Source organism: Mustela nigripes, chromosome 11, assembly GCF_022355385.1.
Source record: "Mustela nigripes isolate SB6536 chromosome 11, MUSNIG.SB6536, whole genome shotgun sequence".
NCBI lineage: Eukaryota > Metazoa > Chordata > Mammalia > Carnivora > Mustelidae > Mustela > Mustela nigripes.
This window is the reverse complement of record NC_081567.1, coordinates 17,608,123-17,629,077: the sequence shown is the minus strand read 5'-3', so window position 1 is coordinate 17,629,077 and position 20,955 is coordinate 17,608,123. Positions and strand designations below refer to the sequence as shown.

At 51.2% G+C, this 20,955-nt stretch overlaps 1 protein-coding gene across 3 annotated transcripts in view; it reads right to left on the bottom strand.

Annotated features, from left to right (window-relative positions):
* Window positions 1-20,955, bottom strand: part of GTF3C1 (general transcription factor IIIC subunit 1) — a 68,874-nt gene that overhangs the window by 46,581 nt on the left and 1,338 nt on the right. For all 3 annotated transcript variants that reach the window (XM_059415070.1, XM_059415068.1, XM_059415071.1), the window contains exons 2-6: window positions 17,515-17,724; window positions 13,961-14,137; window positions 13,281-13,424; window positions 10,961-11,057; window positions 6,127-6,250 (exon numbers count right to left, since the gene is read on the bottom strand). In XM_059415070.1, coding sequence (XP_059271053.1) covers window positions 6,127-6,250; window positions 10,961-11,057; window positions 13,281-13,424; window positions 13,961-14,137; window positions 17,515-17,724 — 752 coding nt within the window. The remainder of the gene's footprint in view (window positions 1-6,126; window positions 6,251-10,960; window positions 11,058-13,280; window positions 13,425-13,960; window positions 14,138-17,514; window positions 17,725-20,955) is intronic.

Below are 20,955 nucleotides of genomic sequence, written 5' to 3'. Positions count from 1 at the left end.
TGAGCTGGCATCCTTTAGTCAACGTTGCCACTTTTAACCGAGAAATCTTCCTATTCTAACTATTTTACTGGTTCCACCACCGCCCCATGCCACTAATTTCCTAAGCTTTAAACTCCGCTCCTGACGATCTTTTCCTATCCTTTTCACGTTTATGTTCACCCTTTATCCTTTCTGTGTTTCTGATCTTCATTCTTTTTAATTCCGCTCTCCTGGTTTCAAAGCTCTTTTAAACCTTTATCTTTATTTTATTGTGTTTTAATCCTTCTCGATATGGCTTATTTCTCTTTTTCCTTAGCTTGTATACTTTAATCCCACTATAACTTTTCAAAAGTCGCTTTGTGCCACTTTTTAATGATCTTAATTGAGTTTGCTGCACCCGTTACAAGTGTTTCTTGCTGTTCATTTTTAACTGCTTTACTGAGTCTCGATCCACATTCTGCACCATTCACCTCGCGCACTGTGCACACCAGTGGTGATGTGGCATATTCCCAGGGTAGGTGTATCTGTCCACAGTCTAATCCTGAACACTTCCCCACCTTAGACCTTGCAGCCGGCACTCTGGGTGCCCCGAGGCGCTCACTGATCTACTTCTGGATTCCCCACTCTGGACTTTCCTGCAAATGGACTCCTACAGCAATAGCCTTTTGTGACTGGCTTCTTCCTTAGTTGGATGGTCTTGGCAACCCTACTGAAAATCCGCAGACCACGGCATGTGGGTGTACGTCTGGACTCTCAATTCTACTCCTCGATCGGTCTGTCCTTGTGGCAGTACCGTACTGGCTTCATTATTGTTGCTCTGCAGTAGTTTCAAAACTGAGAAGTGTAAGTCTTCCTACAATACTTGATTCTTATTTCTCAAGACTAACTTTCTGGACACCCTGCAATTCCGTATGAAATTTCAGAATTAGCGTGCCGAAGTCTACACATCAGTTGGTATTTTCCTGGTTTGGGGAGTGCTGCCATCTTTACATTAAAACTCCAGATCCAGAGCGCCCGCGTGGCTCAGTCGGTTAAGGGTCTGCCTTCGGCTTAGGTCTCAGGATCCCGGGACCGAGCCCCACATTGAGGCTCCCTGGTCAGTGGCTCGGTGGGGAGTCTGCTTCTCCCTCTGCTCCTCCCCTCGCTCGTGCTCCCTCTCTCTCCCCCAAATAAAATCTAAATAAATAAATAAATAAATAAACAAATCTCCAGATCCATGAACAAAGGATGTTCCCATCTGCTTAGATCTTAAATTTGTCCACACTGTTCTGTAGTTCTCAGACTGTTTTATACTTGGTGTGCTTGAATGCATTATTCCCAAGTGTGTTATTTTTTTTTGATGCTACAGAATTGCTTTCTTAATTTTGTTTTCACATTGTTAATACTTTTGTATATTAACCTTGTATCCTGTAATCTTGTTGAATTTGTTCTTTCTTCTTAAGGGACATGAATTAATAGCTATGGGAAGAGTCTATATCCTAAACAGGGAAAACGGGGGAATCCAGGTGTTTGGACCCCTTCTCCATCCTTTTCAGTGCTGGACAGCCGCTGACTGAGCCCGTCACGCGCCCCAGGGCACACAACTTCTGTCACCTGCTACCAGTTGGCCATCATTTTCCGAAGAATCACAAAGTTAACTTCTCTTTCTCTTCCCCTTTGTTCTCAGCCCAAATGAATAAACACAGTATGACTAGCAAACACTTGAAGAATATAATCCAAATTTTGCAAAACAGATCAGTTCAGGGTGACCGTTTTTATAACCGAGGCTTTTTTTTTTTTTCTTTTTGCAAAGCAGATCACTGCGGCTTCCTGTAATGTACTTGAAATATGCCCCAATCCAAACTCTTTATTTACAGCTCTTAGAAACAACTCGTATAAATCCAGGCACACCTGTAAATTTACATGAAGTAATCCATCATCTTTATTTATTATTTAAGTCTTGTCTGTGCTGTAATGCCTTAGAGGGAAGGTTTATGTTAATTCTGTAAATTGGGAAGACAAGGCACAAGACAAAAAGACTAAAACTGCCTTCACCCCTTGTCTCCTGCACAGGAGAGGAACCAAGTCGTGCCTAATTAAACTAAACTTGCTGAACACTTGCTCAGCACCTGCACTGTTCCGAGCAGACGCCGCGAGGCCTCAAGGACAAAAGCGGCGACAGGCGGCCCCGCTCTCAAGGAGCTCCCGGCCTCGCTGGAACCGAGTCACACAGAGAAACACCTGAGTCACACTGGGAGTGAGGGGCACCCAGCCCGTGAGCCCGAGCAGCAGGAGGTGGGGAACAAGACCAGCCCGGAATGAGATGATTCTCCTGAACCGTCAGAACGGGCTCTACCGGGCTGTCTGATGGTCACTGTCTTAGGGGTCTGCCCACTTCAGCCCACGTAAGGAGCTAAAGCCATCACGATCATCAGTAGCCAGTCTTGGGGGGCTTCTGGACTTCTCTTGCCAACACTAGGCTTCAAGAAAACGGGGACCACTCACCATGTGACGCAGACACACAAAGCAGGAGGCAGGGTGTCCTTGGGGGGTGGGGAAGATGGGCCTGTAGAAAGGCAGCAGCATCTCTCTGCCTGGCTGATGGCTATTAAAGAAATGCAGTTTAACGTTGCCTAATTTCACTTTTTGCAGGGAAGTTGAAAGGCTGACTTTTTAGGGACAATTTCTGATTTTTAAATACTCAGCAATGAACTCAATGAAAACACGCACTGTGAGCCAAGCAAATCACATTGCTACACGTGGCCACTCACTAGTCTGTGGCCCCTGCTGTGTACAGGTCTTCTGTAAGCCCCACGACACTCTGGAAAGTCGCATTATTACCCCCAGATAAGTCTGCTGAGGCGGGGAGAGGCCAAAACTTGCAGAAGGTCACCCCAACAGATGTGACAGAATGAGAATTCTGACCCAGGGCTGTCTGACAACAGAGTTTGCTCTGGTTGGTGTCTTAGCTGCAAGGGCAGGCTTACATTTCCAGGGACCCCAAGCCTGGGACAAGCTTTGCTCTGTGGCTGCCTGATCAGCAAGAAAGTTTCTTTAAGGGCGTCTCCTTCTCAGTTTCTCTTTCCTTTAAAAATATAATCATTCTGTTTATTTTTAATGTCTTCCTTCCAATAAACCAGGAAATAAATTAACAGACCCACAGGTCATTTCGGTATTAAGCACGCAGAGAAGTCCCCAGGGCACCTCTGGGACTTTCATCCCTGCTACAGGACTTGGCGGTACTTCCTGGTTTTCTTTCTACTGAAAAGGCTGACGCCACCTTTCTGGAGGGATCTCAGGCATTCGGCCAGTCCCAAGTGCCCTTGGCACTGAAGGGACTCAAAAGTGAGGTCCCCACTGGGGGCCCTCCTGACCGCAGGGGACACCTGCCTTGGTTTCTTCACCTGTAATGTTTGTTTGTTACCATCTCCTTCACAAACTTTGCTCTGACATAGGGAAGCCAGGAAGGATGGGCAGCGACCGATCAGTTCAGCAAGGTCAAGGAAGAAACAGAGCCCCTCAGACCAGCAGTTCACGGCCACTTGCCAAACACGACTGCCGACCTCCAGTACACACCGAGCGGCTCACTGGGTAGGCCACTCTCTCCTGAGCGTCGGTCAGCACACTCTCTCCTGAGCTGCAGTGACGAAGCAGCCTCTGTAGGTTCCCTACTGTGCCCACAAAGTCAAGCTCTAACCTTTTTTTCTTATACACCTTCTGGTTTTCTTTGGCCTTAGTAACTTCGTGCTTTCCCACTGCCTTGGTTGTGTGCGTACCTGACACTAATTCCCACGCAGGCCCTCTGCCAACCCGCAACCTTCTCTAAACACTCACTCACTGAGAAGCTGATCCTTTGCACGGACTTCCTTCCCTCCAGAGCGCTTCCGCCCTGCTCCCGTGTGGCTGGTTGCCATGGCGCCCATCACAGCGATTCCCCTTCACCATCTCCCCATGTTTTTCCTGGTCTCCCCCACGACCCGGACCCCACTTTTCCTGCCTCTTCTTTCAGTCTGCTGTTTGATGGTCTCTATCCTCCCGCAGCTTCCTGGAAGGGAACATGGGAGATGCGAGATGAACGGTCTCGGATCTGAACGTGTGAAAACCTCCGTATTTTCACAGTGGATTGCCGTGAAAGCAGACCAGAGAGCTGCAGATGGAAAACCCATTCCCGTTAGCATGAAGCACTGCTCCGAGGCCGCCCGGCTTCAGTTAGTACTGGAAGTCTGCCTTCTACTCTCTGAAGTCTCCCTTGCTCCAGGTTTCCAAAGTCCCAGGGTGTTAGGCTTTGGTGTGGGGTTCTGCGTGTTCTTTGTGCGAGGCACCTGAAGGGTCTTTTGCTCTCTAGGACTTGTGTCCTGCAGCTCTGGGAGACTCGCTCACTGTCTTCCTTCTTCCTCTGCACACATTCCGTCTCTCCCCGAGCCCTTTGTGCAGATGCTGGACCATCTAGGCTTAGCGTCTTACTTTCAACTTAGCTCTGTTTCTCACCTCCTTTGAGTTTTTCTGAGATTTTCCTCCACTTTATCTCACCACCTTCCCTTCTGCTCATTCTTTTGTTGCAATAGTCACATTTCCTCTATTTGCAAGAGCTCTTTTTTATCTTCTGCACGTCCCTCCTTGAGCGCCTCTCCCTGTGTTTTCATGGATGCAATGCTTTCTCTCTGCCAATTCTTTTAGGTTTTCTCTCCTCCTCACTTTGTTCCTATTTCCTACATTTGTTTGTTTCTGTTACACTATTAGACTTCTCAAGTGTTTGGTGAAGCATTCAATTGCTGCCCAAAGACTATGTTTTGGGTGTTGTGTGGGGTGGGGAAGGGGAAGGAGCAATTGAGTGGCCTTCCGTGTAGGGTGAGTGGGCAGGGGCCAGTGGTTTTGTTGGGATCGCCCTAATTTCGGTATCTAGAAGACTTTTCTCTTGGACCGGTTGGTTTCTACAGAAAAGGAGCCTCCAGCCACCAGCCTAGGGGACACTAAGTCTCGCTGCCAATGTTCTAGAGCCAAATCTGGAACCACAGTGAGAGAACCCTTCCCTTTTAGTGTCCTATTTTCAGCACGCCACCTGTCCCCAGCGGGGTCTGTGAATCCAGAAACCTTCCAATGCATCTTTTCTTGAGAGAAGTAGAAAAAGCCAAAGCTTTGTGGGAAAGGGCCTCTTGATTGGCTATGCAAAGGAGGGGCGAGGGCCGGGGAAGCAGCAGTTTCCGACACACACAGCCAACCAACCCTCTGGCCTCCAGCACCATCTGCACTTGTCTTCAAAGGTACCTGGAATCGCCACATTTTTCATTTATTTCAGGGTCTGAGGCGTCAATTCTTGGCGACTGCCCTTCACTGGCATTGAGTCTCCCCAGGCTGCTCAGTCCGTTACTACTGTCCTTCTGCATCGAGCTCCAGACCACTGCTGACGACTCTCTGCTGTCATTCCTGTCCTAGTCTCTCTGTACCTGCAGGCTGCTTCCCTTTATCTCCCTGTCATCACTAGGGAAGGGGCTGGGGAGAGGGCGGATAAATGCGAATGTCCCATCTATCACCTTCTCCTGAAAGACCTGACCCTCAGCTTCTTAAATGACTTTGGTTCGTCATGAACAGCACGACATAAAAAAAAAATCAAGAACAGAGAAAATAAAAGACTAAGGAAGGTTTTTAAAAAAAGTTTTACAGTATACGGTCCTTAGTTTAATTTTCCTGGAAGGTTCAAATCCCCCATCCGTCACTTACCGATGGCTCAACCTTATGTAAATTACTTTGCATCTTTTACCTTTAACTTTCTTCTATGTAAAAGGTGACACTGCCACCAACCTCGCAAGGGCTACAGAATACTGAGATCATGCAACACAGCTCTGGTATTTTCAAAACGCTGGAAAGAAGAGTGGTTTAGCGTAACAAGGAAAAGATGGGACCTGTTTCTGGACACCACGAAGCTGAGATGTTGGAGGGACATCTCCCCAGAGACGCGTGCTGGTGCTTAGGATTACTTTTGCTCAGCAAACATTTCCTGAGCACTTTTGCTACAGGGGACCCTAAGTGAGGCGCTGAGGAATGAAGAGTCCAACAAATGTGCCGTCACCCCACGGCGAGGCTGAACGCAGGGAGAGAGAAAAGCTGAACTTGGAAGGGAGAAGTGAAAGCTGTCTGCACAGCCAAGGGGACAGAGGCTGTGACCTTTACCTTTCTTTGTCTTACAAGGCCCACACTCAGGGTGGATCTCTTGCAACGGGAGAGACACCACCTTCGCAAGGCCAGCATTCAGCATGTACTGGTACAGCCGCTTAAATGTCCTCTCGCACAGCCCCTGCCAAAACACAACATAAGAGCTGCCGTCAGATGCGAGCGAGGCGATTGCAACCCCTGAAGTCCTGTCAGCAAACACAGGTTCAGGGTTAACCCGGGGTAACCGACTCCCTTGAACGAGAGAACACAGGAGGAAAGCCTGCAAGCTATGCCGTCGAGGAAACAGAAGCAAGGTCCAGAGCACTAAATACAAGATTCTATAAATGGTTTCGATGACAAAAGGGGCAAAGAGGTTTATTTGCTCGAAGATCCTGAAAGGACACGTAGGGCTGGGAGTGAGGCAGACGGCAGGGCAGAGCCACAAGGCGGTTTTTCATTGCATACTGCCAGTGTTTGGTTTTCTTAAATTCGAGTGTGCTATTAACACACACACACACTCTCTCACAAAGCACACACACACCTCCCCTGGGCAATGGAAAAAAAAAAATAGAAAAAAAAAAAAAATGTAGTGCCAAAAAAATTTTCAGTTTATCAGCGAAGCTTCCACAAAATGAGGAGGGGTGTGTGCACCCTACCACTCACAGCGCCGGGAGGTGATGTGACCAAAGTAACCCCTATGTGCCCCTAACCGCAGGGGTCATCAATGAGCAGCTTCGGGCATAGGTCATGTTTTCCCATCTACACGTTTGTGAAAATGAGTGATTTACTTGCCAACGTTAAAGTGAGACTTCATTAAAAAAAAAAAAAGGTTCTGGCTACACTTGGAAGAACTCGGGCAACAAATCCCGGGACTGTGGGTCCTCAGGGCGACCCCTGCGGCGAGCCAGGCCAGGGGTGCCCAGGCAAAGTGGCCCCGTCGGCCCCTCGCAGGTCAGAGTTGAAGGTCAGCTCCTATCTGTTACCGGCAGGTGCCATCTTCTCTTAGGACAGCCAAGAGGAAAATTAAATAGTTCTTGAATCCGTACCAACAGCAAAACCATTTTTTTCCTACTTGGCCTGTTTCACTCTTTCATGTGTCCATCCTGGCCGCCAACTTGGCCCGTTTCACTCTTTCCTGTGTCCATCCTGGCCGCTGACTTGCATTTGCTTTTGCAACCCCTGGAGTCATGAGGCAGTTCCCGCTACTGTAAGCCGCGGACGGAACGAAGGGCGCCGTCCCTGGAGTCTCACGGCTTTCCTCTCCCTCTCTGGGAGACGGAGATGGAACAAATGTGTGCGGGCTGCCGCCACGTATGTGTGATCACCTCTCAAGGCCCGCGCGTCTCCCAGCCCTCGGGCAGGAGAACATACGGCTATCAGAAAAATACAGACGACTCACATATGGCTCATTCAAACACAGCGGCTTGTAAATGGGCTCTATCGTTAATCTAGCTGTGCCCCCAGCATCACGGAAAGACCCTACGGAAGTTCATCCATCAAATCCCAGCCCCTAACATATGGTCCTAAGTCCTGGACCATCCGAAGCAAGGGAGGATGATGCAGCCCCAGCTTCTGGGGGCTGCCATCAGGGACTCACACAATCTGCCCTGCATAAAGGGAAAGGAATAGCGTGAGCCTCCCCCACGCCCCGAAAAAGACAGCATCCATATTCATGGCATCAACCTCCTGTATTGGCTAATTATTCACTAAGTCCCGCTCAGCTCCCTCTAACCCTATTTCCAGCTGCCGACCAGACATCGCCAAGTGAAAAGTCTCAGAAGATCTTCAGACTCAATAAATCCTCAAGTCGGATTTGTCACGCGCCTCATGCTCCCGCAAATGTGTTCGTCTTTCTGTACACTCTACTTGATTCATGCATTCATTCCACAAATATTTACTGAGCACCGATCATGGGCTTGGCCCTGGCCGTCCGCCTGCTGGGGCTTGAGCAGCAAACAAGTGGGCCTGCTCCCTGCCGTCCTGAGCCTGTCCTCAGCTCTGTCCATTTCGGGGAGACGCAATCACTCCAGCCAGACAGCAAAGACTCTTTCTCCTTCATGCCCGCCCCCCCCCATTCCCCCTCACATCCTGGGCCCAGTCATCGAAACATCTCCAAGGACTCAGCAGTCTGCCACTTGGGAGCCCGGCTCTAGCCGCCAACATCCGCCTCCCGCCTGCACCTCCAAGCTCTCGCCCTCCTCCTGGCTTGTTTCCTCAAGATGCAACTTCTCAGGGCACCTGGGTGGCTCAATGGGTTAAAGCCTCTGCCTCTGGCTCAGGTCATGATCCCAGGGTCCTGGAATCGAGCCCCATGTGGGGCTCTTTGTTCAGCGGGGAGCCTGCTTCCCCTTCTCTCTCTCTGCCTGCCTCTCTGCCTACTTGCGATCTCTGTCTGTCTGTCAAATAAATAAATAAAATCTTTAAAAAAAAAAGATGCAACTTCTCCATCCACAAACTGCAGCCAGCAGTTTACAAGGCTGAAGGCTACAGCCCAGCCCCTCAGCCTGCCGCTCTGGACCTCTCTGAGCCAGCCCCATCTTCCCTCCCCAGCCCCAGGTCTGTGACCCCTGCCCGAGCACTGCGGCTGGATTCCCGCACCTCCGACACGTCAGCCCCGAACCGCTCTCCCGTGCCTGAAATGCCAGTTCTTGTCTACTTGGGGAACACGTCACCTTCAAAGCCCCGCTTGGCCAGACGTTGCTCCATAAAGTTTCTCCCAGCTCTGAAGAAAGTGTGTCCTTCACGGAGCTCGGACGTCATCCTTTTAGATGGGCTTCGAGCCTAAGTATGTGTTCACATGGCCGCCCTCCGGTGACACCGCTCCATGACAGTGTAAGACCTGTCACCCTAACTTCTGTCACCGCGGTGCGGCACCCAGCTCCGACTCTGCGCAGGCGCTTGCTGCAGTCTTTGCTGGGTAAGTAACGGAACTGAGCGGGGCCATGGTGACCTGTGCCACCAGATGGGCCTGCTCTCCCCATGCCTCAGTGACCCGGTCGGGCAGAGGGCTTCATTCTGCAGTGTGTGCTGGACAAGGAATGTGAAGCACAGTGTGCAGAATTTGTTGCTTAAGCAAGGAGGAATTTTCTTAATTTCTACGAGGGTTTCTAAAGAAGCTTTATCGGTCTGCCTTTCATTTTCCACTTCTGATGGAGACTCAAATACCGAAAAATACTTCTTATCACAAACAGCACCGCATGTGTACTGACCAATGACACGGGCCTGCTGTCTGAGAGGTGACAGGAAGGGTCCTGGGGCGAGGCCGGGTAGGTGAGTGCACAGCTGGCCTGAGCTGACGGCTGTTGGGAGAAACTGCAGGCCTGGCCCAGGCTTGCCGGAGCCTCTGATATTTCAAAGGAAGCTGGACACTTAGGTTTTTATGTGAACTCTCAATTAAAAAAAAAAAAAAAAAAAAGCCAAGTCAAATGTACTTTTAACAACACACAGGCCAAATCTGACCTGTAAGCCTCAGAATCTGTGCTCTAAACAGACCCGGGATGGCGCGCCCCGGCGGCTCAGTCAGTTAAGCATCTAATTCTTGATTTCGGCTCAGGTCATGATCCCAGGGTCCTGGGATCGAGCCCCGGGTTGGGATTTTCTCCCTCTGCCCTTCCCCTCCTCACATGTACACGCTTTCTCTCTCTCAATAAATACAGGTTTTTAAAAAAGATTTTATTTATTCGTCAGAAAGAGAGAGCCAGCCCACAAGCAAGGGAAGCAGCAGGCAGAGGGAGAAGCAGGGTCCCCCTTAAGCAAGGAACCCTACGTGGGACTCAATCCCAGAACTCTGGGATCGTGACTGAAGCCAAAGGTAGATGCCTAACCAACTGAGACACCCAGGGTTCCTAATAAATAAAATCTTTTACTTTTATTATTATTACTTTTTAAAGATTTTATTTGTGAGAGAGAGCATAAGCAGGGAAAAAGGGCAGAGAGGGAGAAGCAGGCTCAGCACTGAGCAGGGAGCCCCGTGTGGGGCTCAATCCCAGGACGCTGGGATCATGACCCAAGCCAGAGGCAGATGCCCAACAGACTGAGCCACCCAGGCGCCCCAAATAAAATATTTTAAAGAGACTCGGGCATGTAGTAGATCTAGCATTAGAGGAGAGGCCCCTTTCCCTCTCCGATGGAACCAGAGACTGGGGCTTCACGCCAGTGCAATAGCACGAGGCGAGGAGCAGAGATTATCCTGGGGCCGATAATCCAGACTCCACACCACGTCCCTTTGTGGACTAATCACTGTGACTCAAACCGCCTGACTTTAAACTTTAGGTTTTCAGTTCTGCCATCTTAAGCTCCAGGACAATGTTTCTGTCCCCTTTGCCATGCCGGCTCTTCCCTAGCTCCTGGCAAAGACTGTCCTCATCGGCCTGGAGGCAGCGAGGCCCCTCCGTGCTCTCCTCTCCCTGCTTCATTCCTGCCTCTCCTCTGGGGGCCCAGAGACCAAGCCAGTATGTGCTTTTCCCCCAGCACCAGCTCGCCTGCGTCTCTGCAAAGTCACAATGCCCTTTCCGTATCAAGCCAATGGGGACAGAACTAGAAGTGCGCTTACGGAAGCACCCCTAAATGTCCGGACTGGCCATTCCGTATGAACTCGTACAGCACGTCCTAGAGCAAACTGTGAGTGTGGGGGAGGAAATGGGGCCAGTTGAGAGCACGACGGCCTCCAACAAAGGACTGAGCACTTTCTTATCCTGTGAAACAAAGAAGATCGCACTTGTTTCAAGATGAGGGATGGTCGAGTCCATTAACGGATTCCAAATGCCAGTCATTTAATCCACACTCGACAAGCAGGTCCAGGCTGCGGCACGGACCATTCCAGCCTGGCCCCCAGGCGGCCCCGGGCACTCACCAGTTCCTCCCTCAGCCTGCCCAGGGTCTCCATCTGGTTAGTCCGTGTGCTCAGCACACCCGAGAGCTTCTCCATGAGGATGTCGTATTTGCTCCTTCTGTGAGAAACACAGAACAGTTCATCTTTTCAAAGTTATTACTAAAGAGCGCCTGTTTTTTAAAGATCACAAGACTTAAATTGACAACATATCAGACCAGACCACCTGCGTCCTAGGTCTCAGCCACTGTCCAGGCCACATTCCGCACCTGGCGGGGTAGAGACCATGGCTTGGAGCGGTTCGGTCACATGGCAAAATGCACTAAGTAGCGACGGCGTACAGACCAGACTCTCTGGCTGCAGCTGTCGTGATTCTTGAAAATGCCTTGTGTTTTTATAAAACCATAAAGTTTAGGAAGCACCTTCTATTTTCTGCACGATTCACTTGGCAAAGGGATTATTTAATAAAGAAGTGAACAGGGTTTTCTGAAAAGTCAGAGTCAAGAGGCGAACCTAAGAGAACCTAGGTCTCTGCCACACCCAGTGCTCACTTTGCTGTCCTGACGTCTCTGATCCTGAGTACAGCTTCTCCTCTGACTTCCCAGGAACAGATGGCCCCAGCTTCCACCTCATTTTTATTGTGTCATGATGGCTTCCAAGGAAGCTATGAAAGAGAGCGGAAGGCTCCCGGACTGTGGGTGCCTGGGGAAGGTGCCCTTGGCTCTAAATGCCCACAGGCCTGGGGCAGGGAGGTTGTATGTATGGGATTCAGAGTCAACGCCCACATCTCCACTTTGACTGCCTCTCAAGGCATGAAAAAAGGCAGGCACAGGTATTTCCTGTACGTAGACCAGTACCGGGCACTGGGTCGTGGTCATGCTCCAGAAGAGGAAACCACGCTTCAGAGAGCTCAAGTGACTTTGTCCAAGTCAAGTACAGATGACTTAGTCCACTGTTCTCCCTGCCAGCCACAGCTGCCACCTGTGTTCTCTGTAGACACAGGCCACACGCCAGTGAGGAGTCTGCTGATATGGGTATTTAACCAATGCATAGTAAGATAAATAAATAAAAATTCAAATTCTTGAAGCACGATTCTCTCTAAGGCAGGATTTCTAAAACATAGGTTTGAAGCTGAACTTGGAATTTTGACAGGAATACAATGATATCATTACTCCTGGAACTCCTCAGTCAAGAGTCTATCTAGACACATGTTTTGGACACTTTCCCTGGGTCCAGGCCAGTGCTATGTAGCAGGTACTGGAAATCCTCAGTGTTCATCCACCTCTCTGCTGGAGTACGTGCCAGACCCCTGGGTGAAGGGCAAGCCCTGGGTCATCTGGCGAGGGGAGACTCCGAGTCATTCCCCGTGGTCCAGGGAAGGGGGAATGCCTACTGCCCCTCAAGTCTCCCATGCACCACGTGCCTCCACCACTGGACACTGTGGCCACGGACTCGGGGGCGTCCAGCCTCCTCGCCCAAGGACCGTGTTATTCTAGGTCCTTCACCAACTCTGCCTCCCCCACCCTGGTTGCTGCACCTCCCATAAAGGAGGGCACGAGGTGCTGGAGTAGAGGCCTTTCTAAATGGTGGTGGACCTTTTCTTTCCCCCATTCCTATGCCAGGCAGTTACCCCAACAGGGAGGAGCAAAGAGTCAGAGACTCACTCCCACTCTCTGATGCTCAGAAGGGAGTGTGCACCCCTCACCATCCTGCTATCCGCCCGGACGAGGACACAAAGCTGAACGGCAACATGTCCCACAGCACTCGCTCAGCGGAAACCTCCCCTCGCCCTCTAGAGCTGCTGTTGGAAAAACACGCCCATTTTAAACTGGAAAGAATTCACTCTCAATTCTGTCACTGTAACGAACCTAATTCGATTTATTTGTTGTTACTTTTACACTCTTCCCAGAATTTCCCCAACATGTTAACAGTTCCTACTGCCGGCCTGTGGGTTTACAGGATTTTTTCCTCCTCCTTTTCTGTATAATCTCCAAATTTTCTAAATCAGCATGACTTATTTTCATCATCAGAAATAGACCATAAATATTTTTCCTAAAAAGCTGTAGTCATAGGGCACCTGGGTGGCTCAGTGGGTTAAACCTCTCCCTTTGGCTCAGGTCATGATCTCAGGGTCCTGGGATCAAGCTCCACATCAGGCTCTCTGCTTATCCCCTGCCGTCTCTCTGCCTGCCTCTCTGCCTACTTGTGATCTCTCTATCAAATAAATAAAATCTTAAAAAAAAAAAAAGCTTTAGTCATGTGATTCTGTCTCTATGATGTGTAGAGGTCTAATCCACGGCTGAAATTTCACCAGAACAAAGTGTTTTCGGTCTGCACACTGTACCTGTCCACGTGAAACCGGTTCAGGAGGAGCAGAATGGAGTGCTGCTGGGCTCCAGTGGGTAATCGGATCACATGGGACTGCATTGTGATGAGCCCGTTTTTGTTCAGAATTTTCCGGTGATAGTGGAGCTTCCCAGCATCAACCCTGGAGGAGAGAAGAGCGTGGCTGTGCCATTTTGCTTTGCTGGCGGCTTTCACCCAACAGTAGAGGGCCTCTCCTGTGAACGTTAAGTGCTAGAGACACACCCTTCCTATCCAGCCACTCCAAGGGACAATGGCCTCGAAAGAAAAGGCATGCCTCAGCCTCAGCGCACCCCAGACCCCCAGCAGAGGTGGATAGAAGCCTGGGGAAAGGAAAAGGAACGCGACAGGTCTCCAGTCCTGCAGTAGCCCATGAGTAAGGTCACTCTACATTCTGGCTGGCCCGATTTATGCCCACTGCTCTGGCCCCCCCTTAGAGCTCCACCTTCCACTCTCAAGATGCCTGGTTTGGACACTATACAGTCGCCCCAGGGTCTCTTCAAACAACAAAGCGCTGCCGCCCAATCACCATGGGCTGCAGACTGCCCCAGCGGCAGGTTGGAGAGGAAGGAGGAAGGGAAGTCAACAGGCCTGCACTGGGAGCGGGGCACAACCATCGGAGAGTCCTAACATCTCAAGAGAAGAGAATCATGCTCTCACTTGAAAGCAGTGGTATGGAGGTCTCGCTGGAGCTCCCCTTGCCACCGGGACCGGCCTAATCGCTCCAAAATGCAGTAAGAGAAGTCGGGGAGTTTCAGGTCCGGGTCACCCTCCGAGCCTATCAAGGCCCTGTAGCGCATGTCCTGGGAGGCAACGACAATCAGTCTCTTTCCCCACCTGCAAACAAGAACAACCGCACGGAAGAAGTGACTTGAAGTGACTTGAAGAGAATCAAAATGTGAAAAAACAGAACCTTAGAGAATCACCATTTTGTACTGCTTCTTAGAAATTCACAATGCCCCGTCTCCAAACTGCATGGTGTTTGGGCTGAACAGAATCAATCCTGTCATCTTGCGTGGAGCCTCCACAGTCTTGCTAAGATACTCAGTCCGAGCCCCCAGGGCCTGGAACGTCCTATGCACCTTCCACAGCTCTGCCTCTTACCTCCTTGGCCCTGCTGGTCCCAAACAAGCTGCTTCCTCTGCCTGGCTGCTCCTCTCCCTCGGTCACAGACTTAGAACCTACGCTCTCTCATCTCAAACAGGCTTACAAAGTGAAACTGGCAGAGGTCAGCAGGGAAAAGCAAGTTTGAGACCAGAGGACCCGGCCTGCTGCTCTTCAAATGCGCTCAGGTTTACAGCACTGGACATTAAAATCCCAACATTCCAGTTGGCTGACTCAGGGACTCCTGCACGGCCGGAAGTGCTGAGTGTGGCCCTCAGACAGGATGTCAAGTACTGATTAAGCACAATGCGAAGTACCAGAGATACCAAGATAAATAAAAGCGGTATCTCCCAGCAAGGAGCTCACAGTCGGCTGAAGGGGAAAGTCAGGAGAGGGAGCGATTACTGTAGGGCCCAAGAGCCGGCAGTGAGCAACTCTGGTGGCCGAGCCTATGAAATGCCATTACGCGAGGAGCCCCCAATCCAGCCTGCCTGTGTGAACAGAACGTGTGCACGGTAACCAGGGGACGCTCTCATAGGAGGGGACCCTAGAATTCGCAGTCAGCAGGGTGGGTGAGGGACAAGAAAGCAGAACCTCCAAGCTTCCGGAGGCATGAAGGAGCAGGCCTTCCTGGGAGGCAAGTGGTGTGGCCTGGCGGGAAAGTGGGGGTTGGGTTCCGAAGCGAGAAAGCAGAAGGTGAGCTCAAGGGGTCAGTGGGAGTCCACATCCTGAAGGGTCCTGCAGGGCCATCGCGGGGAGGTCAGATGTCATGACACAGGTCAGGGGCTGTAACCCCACACCCATCAGGATCACCATGAATCAATGACATTTTTAGGAGCTGAGGTAGTGCCAGGCATATTCTAGGTCCTAGAGATATGGCCATAAACAAGACAGGGTTTCCGCCCTCAAGAGTTTACACTCTGGTGAGGAAGGGGTGGCGTGAATCAACACTCCAGACCACGTTTGGTACTGGGGGCGCCTGGGTGGCTCTAGTCAGTAAGCGCCTGACTCTTGATTTTGGGTCAGGTTGTGATCTCAGGGTTGTGAGACCGAGCTCTGCACAGGGCACCACACTGGCCATAGAGCCTGCTCAAGATTCCTTCCATATATATATATATATATATGGATATATCCATATATATTCCATAAGTAAGTAAGTAAATAAGTAAAAGATCATTTTTGGTACAACAAAGAGTAACATAACGGTGCCTGGGCAACAGGGATGCTTTCTGAGGAGCCGAGATGAAAACTGACTAAAGAGGAGGGGATAGAGACAGGAAGATGTGAGGCAGAACCTTCTAAGCAGAAGAGCGCACGCAATAGCCCTGAGACAGAAATGAAATGTGCAAATCTGGGCCACGGCACAGGGAAAGCTCAGGCTGGCTGAAGGGCTACAGTGGGAGAGCTGGGGGGGCAGAGGGTAGGTCCCACACAGGCCAAGGGGCTAACGTCAGCAGGCAGGGAGCTGCAGAGTGTGGAGCACTAGGTGGGATACGACTCACGGCTCTGGCCTGTATCACCAAGTGAAAATCAGTGCCAGGGCAGCTAGATCCTATTTCTTTGTTTGTTTTGTTTTGTTTTTTAAGAGGAGCTAGAAATCCAGATTTTAAATATCAGCAATGAAATAAAATTAAAACCAAAAAGAACACCATGCTGGCTAAACAAAGCATGTATACAGGGCATATGTGCCCAGTTGGAAACACCTCCCAAGTGACCAAGGCACTGTTCATCACAATTCTGTCTTAGAGAAAAAAATGCGCCATGTGGTATGGAAAGTTCCAGAAAGGAGAGACAGGGGCGTCTAGCTGAGCGTCTGACTCTTGATGCTGGCTCAGGTCATGATCTCAGGCTCATGGGATCCAGCCCTGCATCCGGCCCTGGGCTTAGCAGGGAGGCTCCTTTATTTATTCTAAAATAAATAAACAAATCATAAAAAAAGAGAGAGAGAGAGAAAGAGGGAGAGAGAGGGAGAGAGAGGGAGACAGCAAGAAGGCAGGAGACTCTTGCATTATCCTGAGGCCAAAGACGGTCTGAGAAGGTCAAGTCCCCAGGACTTGGTGGCCAGCTGAATGCAGAGTAAGTCCGGAGAGAAGGGGCCCCGGAGTCCCAGGTCTGCGGCTCGTACAGCAGGCACAAGGGGACACCCTGGAGCAGAGGACATCACAGAAGAGGCAAAGAAGGGAAGAGGAGGCAGGTTTGGGGTGAAGGAGCTGTGATGCTCGAACTTCTGGGCACACTGAGGAAGGCGTTACTGAACTCTACATGTGGCACTTGGGAGACGTCTGGGGAAGGGAAAGTGCCCTTGGGAGCAGCCCAACATTTAAGGGGTAGACGGAAGTCGGGGAGTCCAGGAGAGAGCTGGTGAGGATGGACCAGAACAGAAAAACAAAGCAGGAAGCCACGGGGCAAAAGCTTTAAAACTCCCTGACCTGGGGTGGAAGGGTCAGGAACTTAGGGCCAAACAGCGTCCCCAGGCTGGTTAGTAGGAATCTTAGAGGGTAAGATTTCGGGGAAGAAATAAAGGCAGACATCAGCGGGCAGAGGCGTGAAGGAGAAAGAGCTATTTCTTCCAGGAAGGCACAACTGCGAGCAGCAGGAGAGCTCTACAGCCCCGGAGATCCGAGGTCCAGGGAAGGTCCTATTGTAAGATGGGCAAGTCATTACAGCGGAGTTGAGAGCCCCAGCGGGGAAAGCAAGGGAATGCGGAGAGAAGCCATGTGGACACGTTGCAGAAGCAGCTAGAAGTCGGCCGAGTTCCCACCGGCAGCTTCTCCCTGCTCTGTGAAGTGGGAAGCGAGGTGGGAGTGGGGACTGGCTCCCTGCATTCGCCACGGGGGGGAAACGGGAGCCCTAGCCTGGACAGGAGAAGGCACTGATGCGAATGAAAGCCGGCTGCTCTGCCCCAGTGCGCCAGGCCTGGGGACACAAGGGAAAGAGAAAACAGGCCCCCGAGCCAAATTAGCACCCCCAAGAGTGGGGTGCAGGGCGGGGAGCTTGCTTGGTGCAGGGCTGACACACAGACCGGTCTCCGCGCGCTGACTGTCCCCGCTTGGCTTCAAGGCAGGAGGGGGCCCGTGAGGCTCCGTAGCTGCGGAGCTTCCGCAGCTTACCGGCCAAAAGCTTCCGCCATCATACAACGGGGCTGTAAAGTCTTGGTCCTGATGTCACTGGTTATGTTCTTCCTCTCCTTGAAGTACCGGCAGGAGCCCTGGATGCCGTCCTTATTCTCCAGGATCATATGGATGGGGTAGACATCCTCCAGAGCGACTGGATCCCTCCGGGACTCCAAAATGCCGGTTTCCAAGTCAATCTCTTCATACCTAAACGGGGGAAAGCAGAAATACCAAAGGACGACTCAGCTTCGGAAAAATACACACGTGGTTCCTCGCTCTTCTCTTCTTTTCTTCCTTTCTTTTTTTCTTTCTCTTTCTTTTTAATTAAAGATTGTATTTATTTTTGGAAAGGGAGCACTCCAGGAGGGAGAGAAAGAAGTAAAGAATCCCAGGCAGACTTCACGCTGGGAGCCCAAAGCAGGGCTGGATCTCACGACCCTGAGATCGTGACCTGAGCCGAAACCAGAAACCAAGAGCCGGATGCTTAACTGACTGGAGCCACCCAGGCGCCCCTGGTGCGTTCTTCTGACGACCTCCTGCAGAGATCAGAGAGCCAGAGCTCACTCCGTCCTCTGTCTTGCAAATGCAGATTAGAGCAGCATTCCTGCCTTTCTATCCCAAAGAACACAGACCTCGGAAAGGTCTCCCAAATCCACCTCAGAAGCTGAACGATAGAACCAGAACCATCTTCCTGGCCCAACTCATGGCCGTTCCGTTTCCCTCCAAATCCAATGCCTGCATGTTAACAATTTTCACCTCTGAATCCTCAGTCCTGTCTTCTCCTGCAAACACTGATCCTGCGTCTCCCGTTGTCCACCAAACACCCCGAATTCAAGGAGATCCAAATCGAAGTTATGATTGCCTCTCTCCGCCTCCAACAGAGTCCCTCCTCTCCACTTTGTCCCAAATACGTCGTATCAATGTCACGGGGACAACTCTGACTTGCGTTTCTTCCTTTATGCAGTCAGCCAAGTCTGTGAGGCTTTCCTAACAAACCCTGTTCACAGCCTGAACTAGTCTAGTTGAGGCTAAATCCCACTTACACTTACCGGCCCTTTCCTTCCGCACCTTCTTGTGATCTCTAGCCGGCTTTATCCCCCATTCCCAAATCACATCTGGCACCATCTGCCAAGAGGCAGCTGTGGACTGCTGTCCTCCACCTCTCCAGCCGCACCTTCCTAGGCTTCTTAGACGGTTCCTAGTTCTCCATGCAGTCTTTCAACACAGGTGCACCTGTGGGCCATGTCTTAGGTCTCCCATCACACCATATTCTCTTCCAGGGATGATCCTGGCTCATGGCTTTAACAGCCAACCATACGGGATGACTGCCCATGTCCAGCTCTATCCCTCCCTCTGGCCTGCTTTCGCCCAAGGAAGCAACATGTTTACTGCGCAGAATCGCCACGGATCACCCAAAGGAGCCTTGAATTCCATGGGACTCAAAGCCCATTCAGCACCTCGCCCACCTTCCCCAAGACTCAACAACCCTGCTGCCCTGCTGCTCTTCTCCCGACTAACAGGGACGGGGATCAATATTCACTCAGGAGGCTGAACGTCAGGAATCAGAAGCCGTCATCCCTGATCCCTCTCTCCAATACCCCATACCCAGGCACCAAATCCTCTGGATTCTTCTGCTTCCTACGTCTTGATGCCATCTGCTTCTCTTATGGATTCTCACCTGCCCCACAGGAAGCAAAACTGATGCGGAGACCAAAGGCAAGAAGGAAATGTAGATGAAATTAAATTTCCTCATAACCTGCAGCCCATTGTTACCTAAGGCAGAAGAGTCAAGTTCCTCCAGAAAGCTCCCAACTGAGGCTTTGGTAGAGGGAAAAACCAACCTTCGCTTGAAAACAGCCAGGCCTCCAGGGTCCTGTGAGTTCTCTTTAACATAGGAGAGTGTGTCTGGAAACCTCCCTACGTCTTCACTCCCCCAACTTGAAAGTTTATAAACTGCCCCCCCCCCATACAACACCGTGCTGCTCTTTCTGCCCCACTGGTCCTGTTCCCATGCTTTAAGGAAAGTCTTGTAGCACTGAAGACTCCTGCAGAATTCTTTCTCGGCCTGTTGGTTCTGAAGCCCAACCGACAAACCACATCAAACCATGATCTGTCGTGTCGGGATTACTAAAATCTCTCAACTTCACACTCTGCCCTCAGTCTGACCCTTCTTTGGGGGAGGGGAGGCAGGGCTTCCAATGGTTCTTTTGATAAAGGATAAACTCTTTAAGTGGATTAAAGACCACTGATTACCTCTCCAGTCCAATGGCTAAGGGCAGAGAACATTCTGTAGGCCAAACTTCACGGATTCAAATTCTGGTTTCCGCTCTTGCTAGCAGATACCTTGAACAAGATCTCTTATCATCTCTGGGGCTGACTTTCTCTCCGGGAAAACGGGAATGATTATGCCCACCTCCTAAAATTATTGTAAAAATTAACTTGCGAGGGACGCCTGGGTGGCTCAGTGGCTTAAAACCTCTGCCTTCGGCTTGGGTCGTGGTCTCGGGGTCTTGGGATCGAGCCCCGTGGCGGACTGTCTGCTCCGTGGGGAGCCTGCTTCCTCCTCTCTCTCTCTCTCTCTGCCTGCCTCTCTGCCTACTTGCGATCTCTGTCAAATAAATAAAATCTTTAAACAAAATTAACTGAGGTTCTCTCTCCAGAAGACCCTGCCAACTGGCCACCTAAATCCAGTCTTGAAGTCTTGTTTCCAGCATGACTTCTGGGAACCTCTCTCCTCACAATGTGGCTCAACGGCACAGACTCTTGTTATCGAGACAGACTGTGTGGGTGTAAATCAACACTCTGGTCACTTATCATCTCGGGAACCTTGGACGGGTTCCTCAATCTAGGACTCCGGTTCCTCTTCTGCAAAATGGGGACAGTGACAGCGCCTACCGCCGAGGACCAAGGGAGACCCACCTCCTGAACCTCCCCAAACGGGATCTTACGGTGCAGTAACAGGCCAACCATAAGCACTCAATCAACGCCAGCCGCTGCTGCTGCTGTTCTAGTATTATTATTATTATTATTATTGTTATTGCCAACCTTGCCGTTACGCCTATGTCTAGCTGCCTTGGGTTCTCCAGTCCAGCACTGAGGATGCCCCACAAAGGGTGGCTAAACTCAGCGTCTCCAGCCTCGGTCTGAACGGACTTCCTTTCCACCACGAAAAAGGAGCACCCCCCCCCGCCCCAGTCCCGCTCACCACCACCCAAACACCTACACGGACCGAACGGGACGTCACCAAACGACCCCCAACGCCACCCGAGGCCCGGGCTCCGCCAGGCCCGAGGGACCCCCAGCCAGCCTTACCGCCGCGCCCCCATCGGACCCGCGGTCCTGCCCCGCCCCCACCCTGTCCCTCGGCGCCCCCATCGGACCCGCGGTCCTGCCCCACCCCGCCCCTCGGCGCCCCCGTCGGACCCGCGGTCCTGCCCC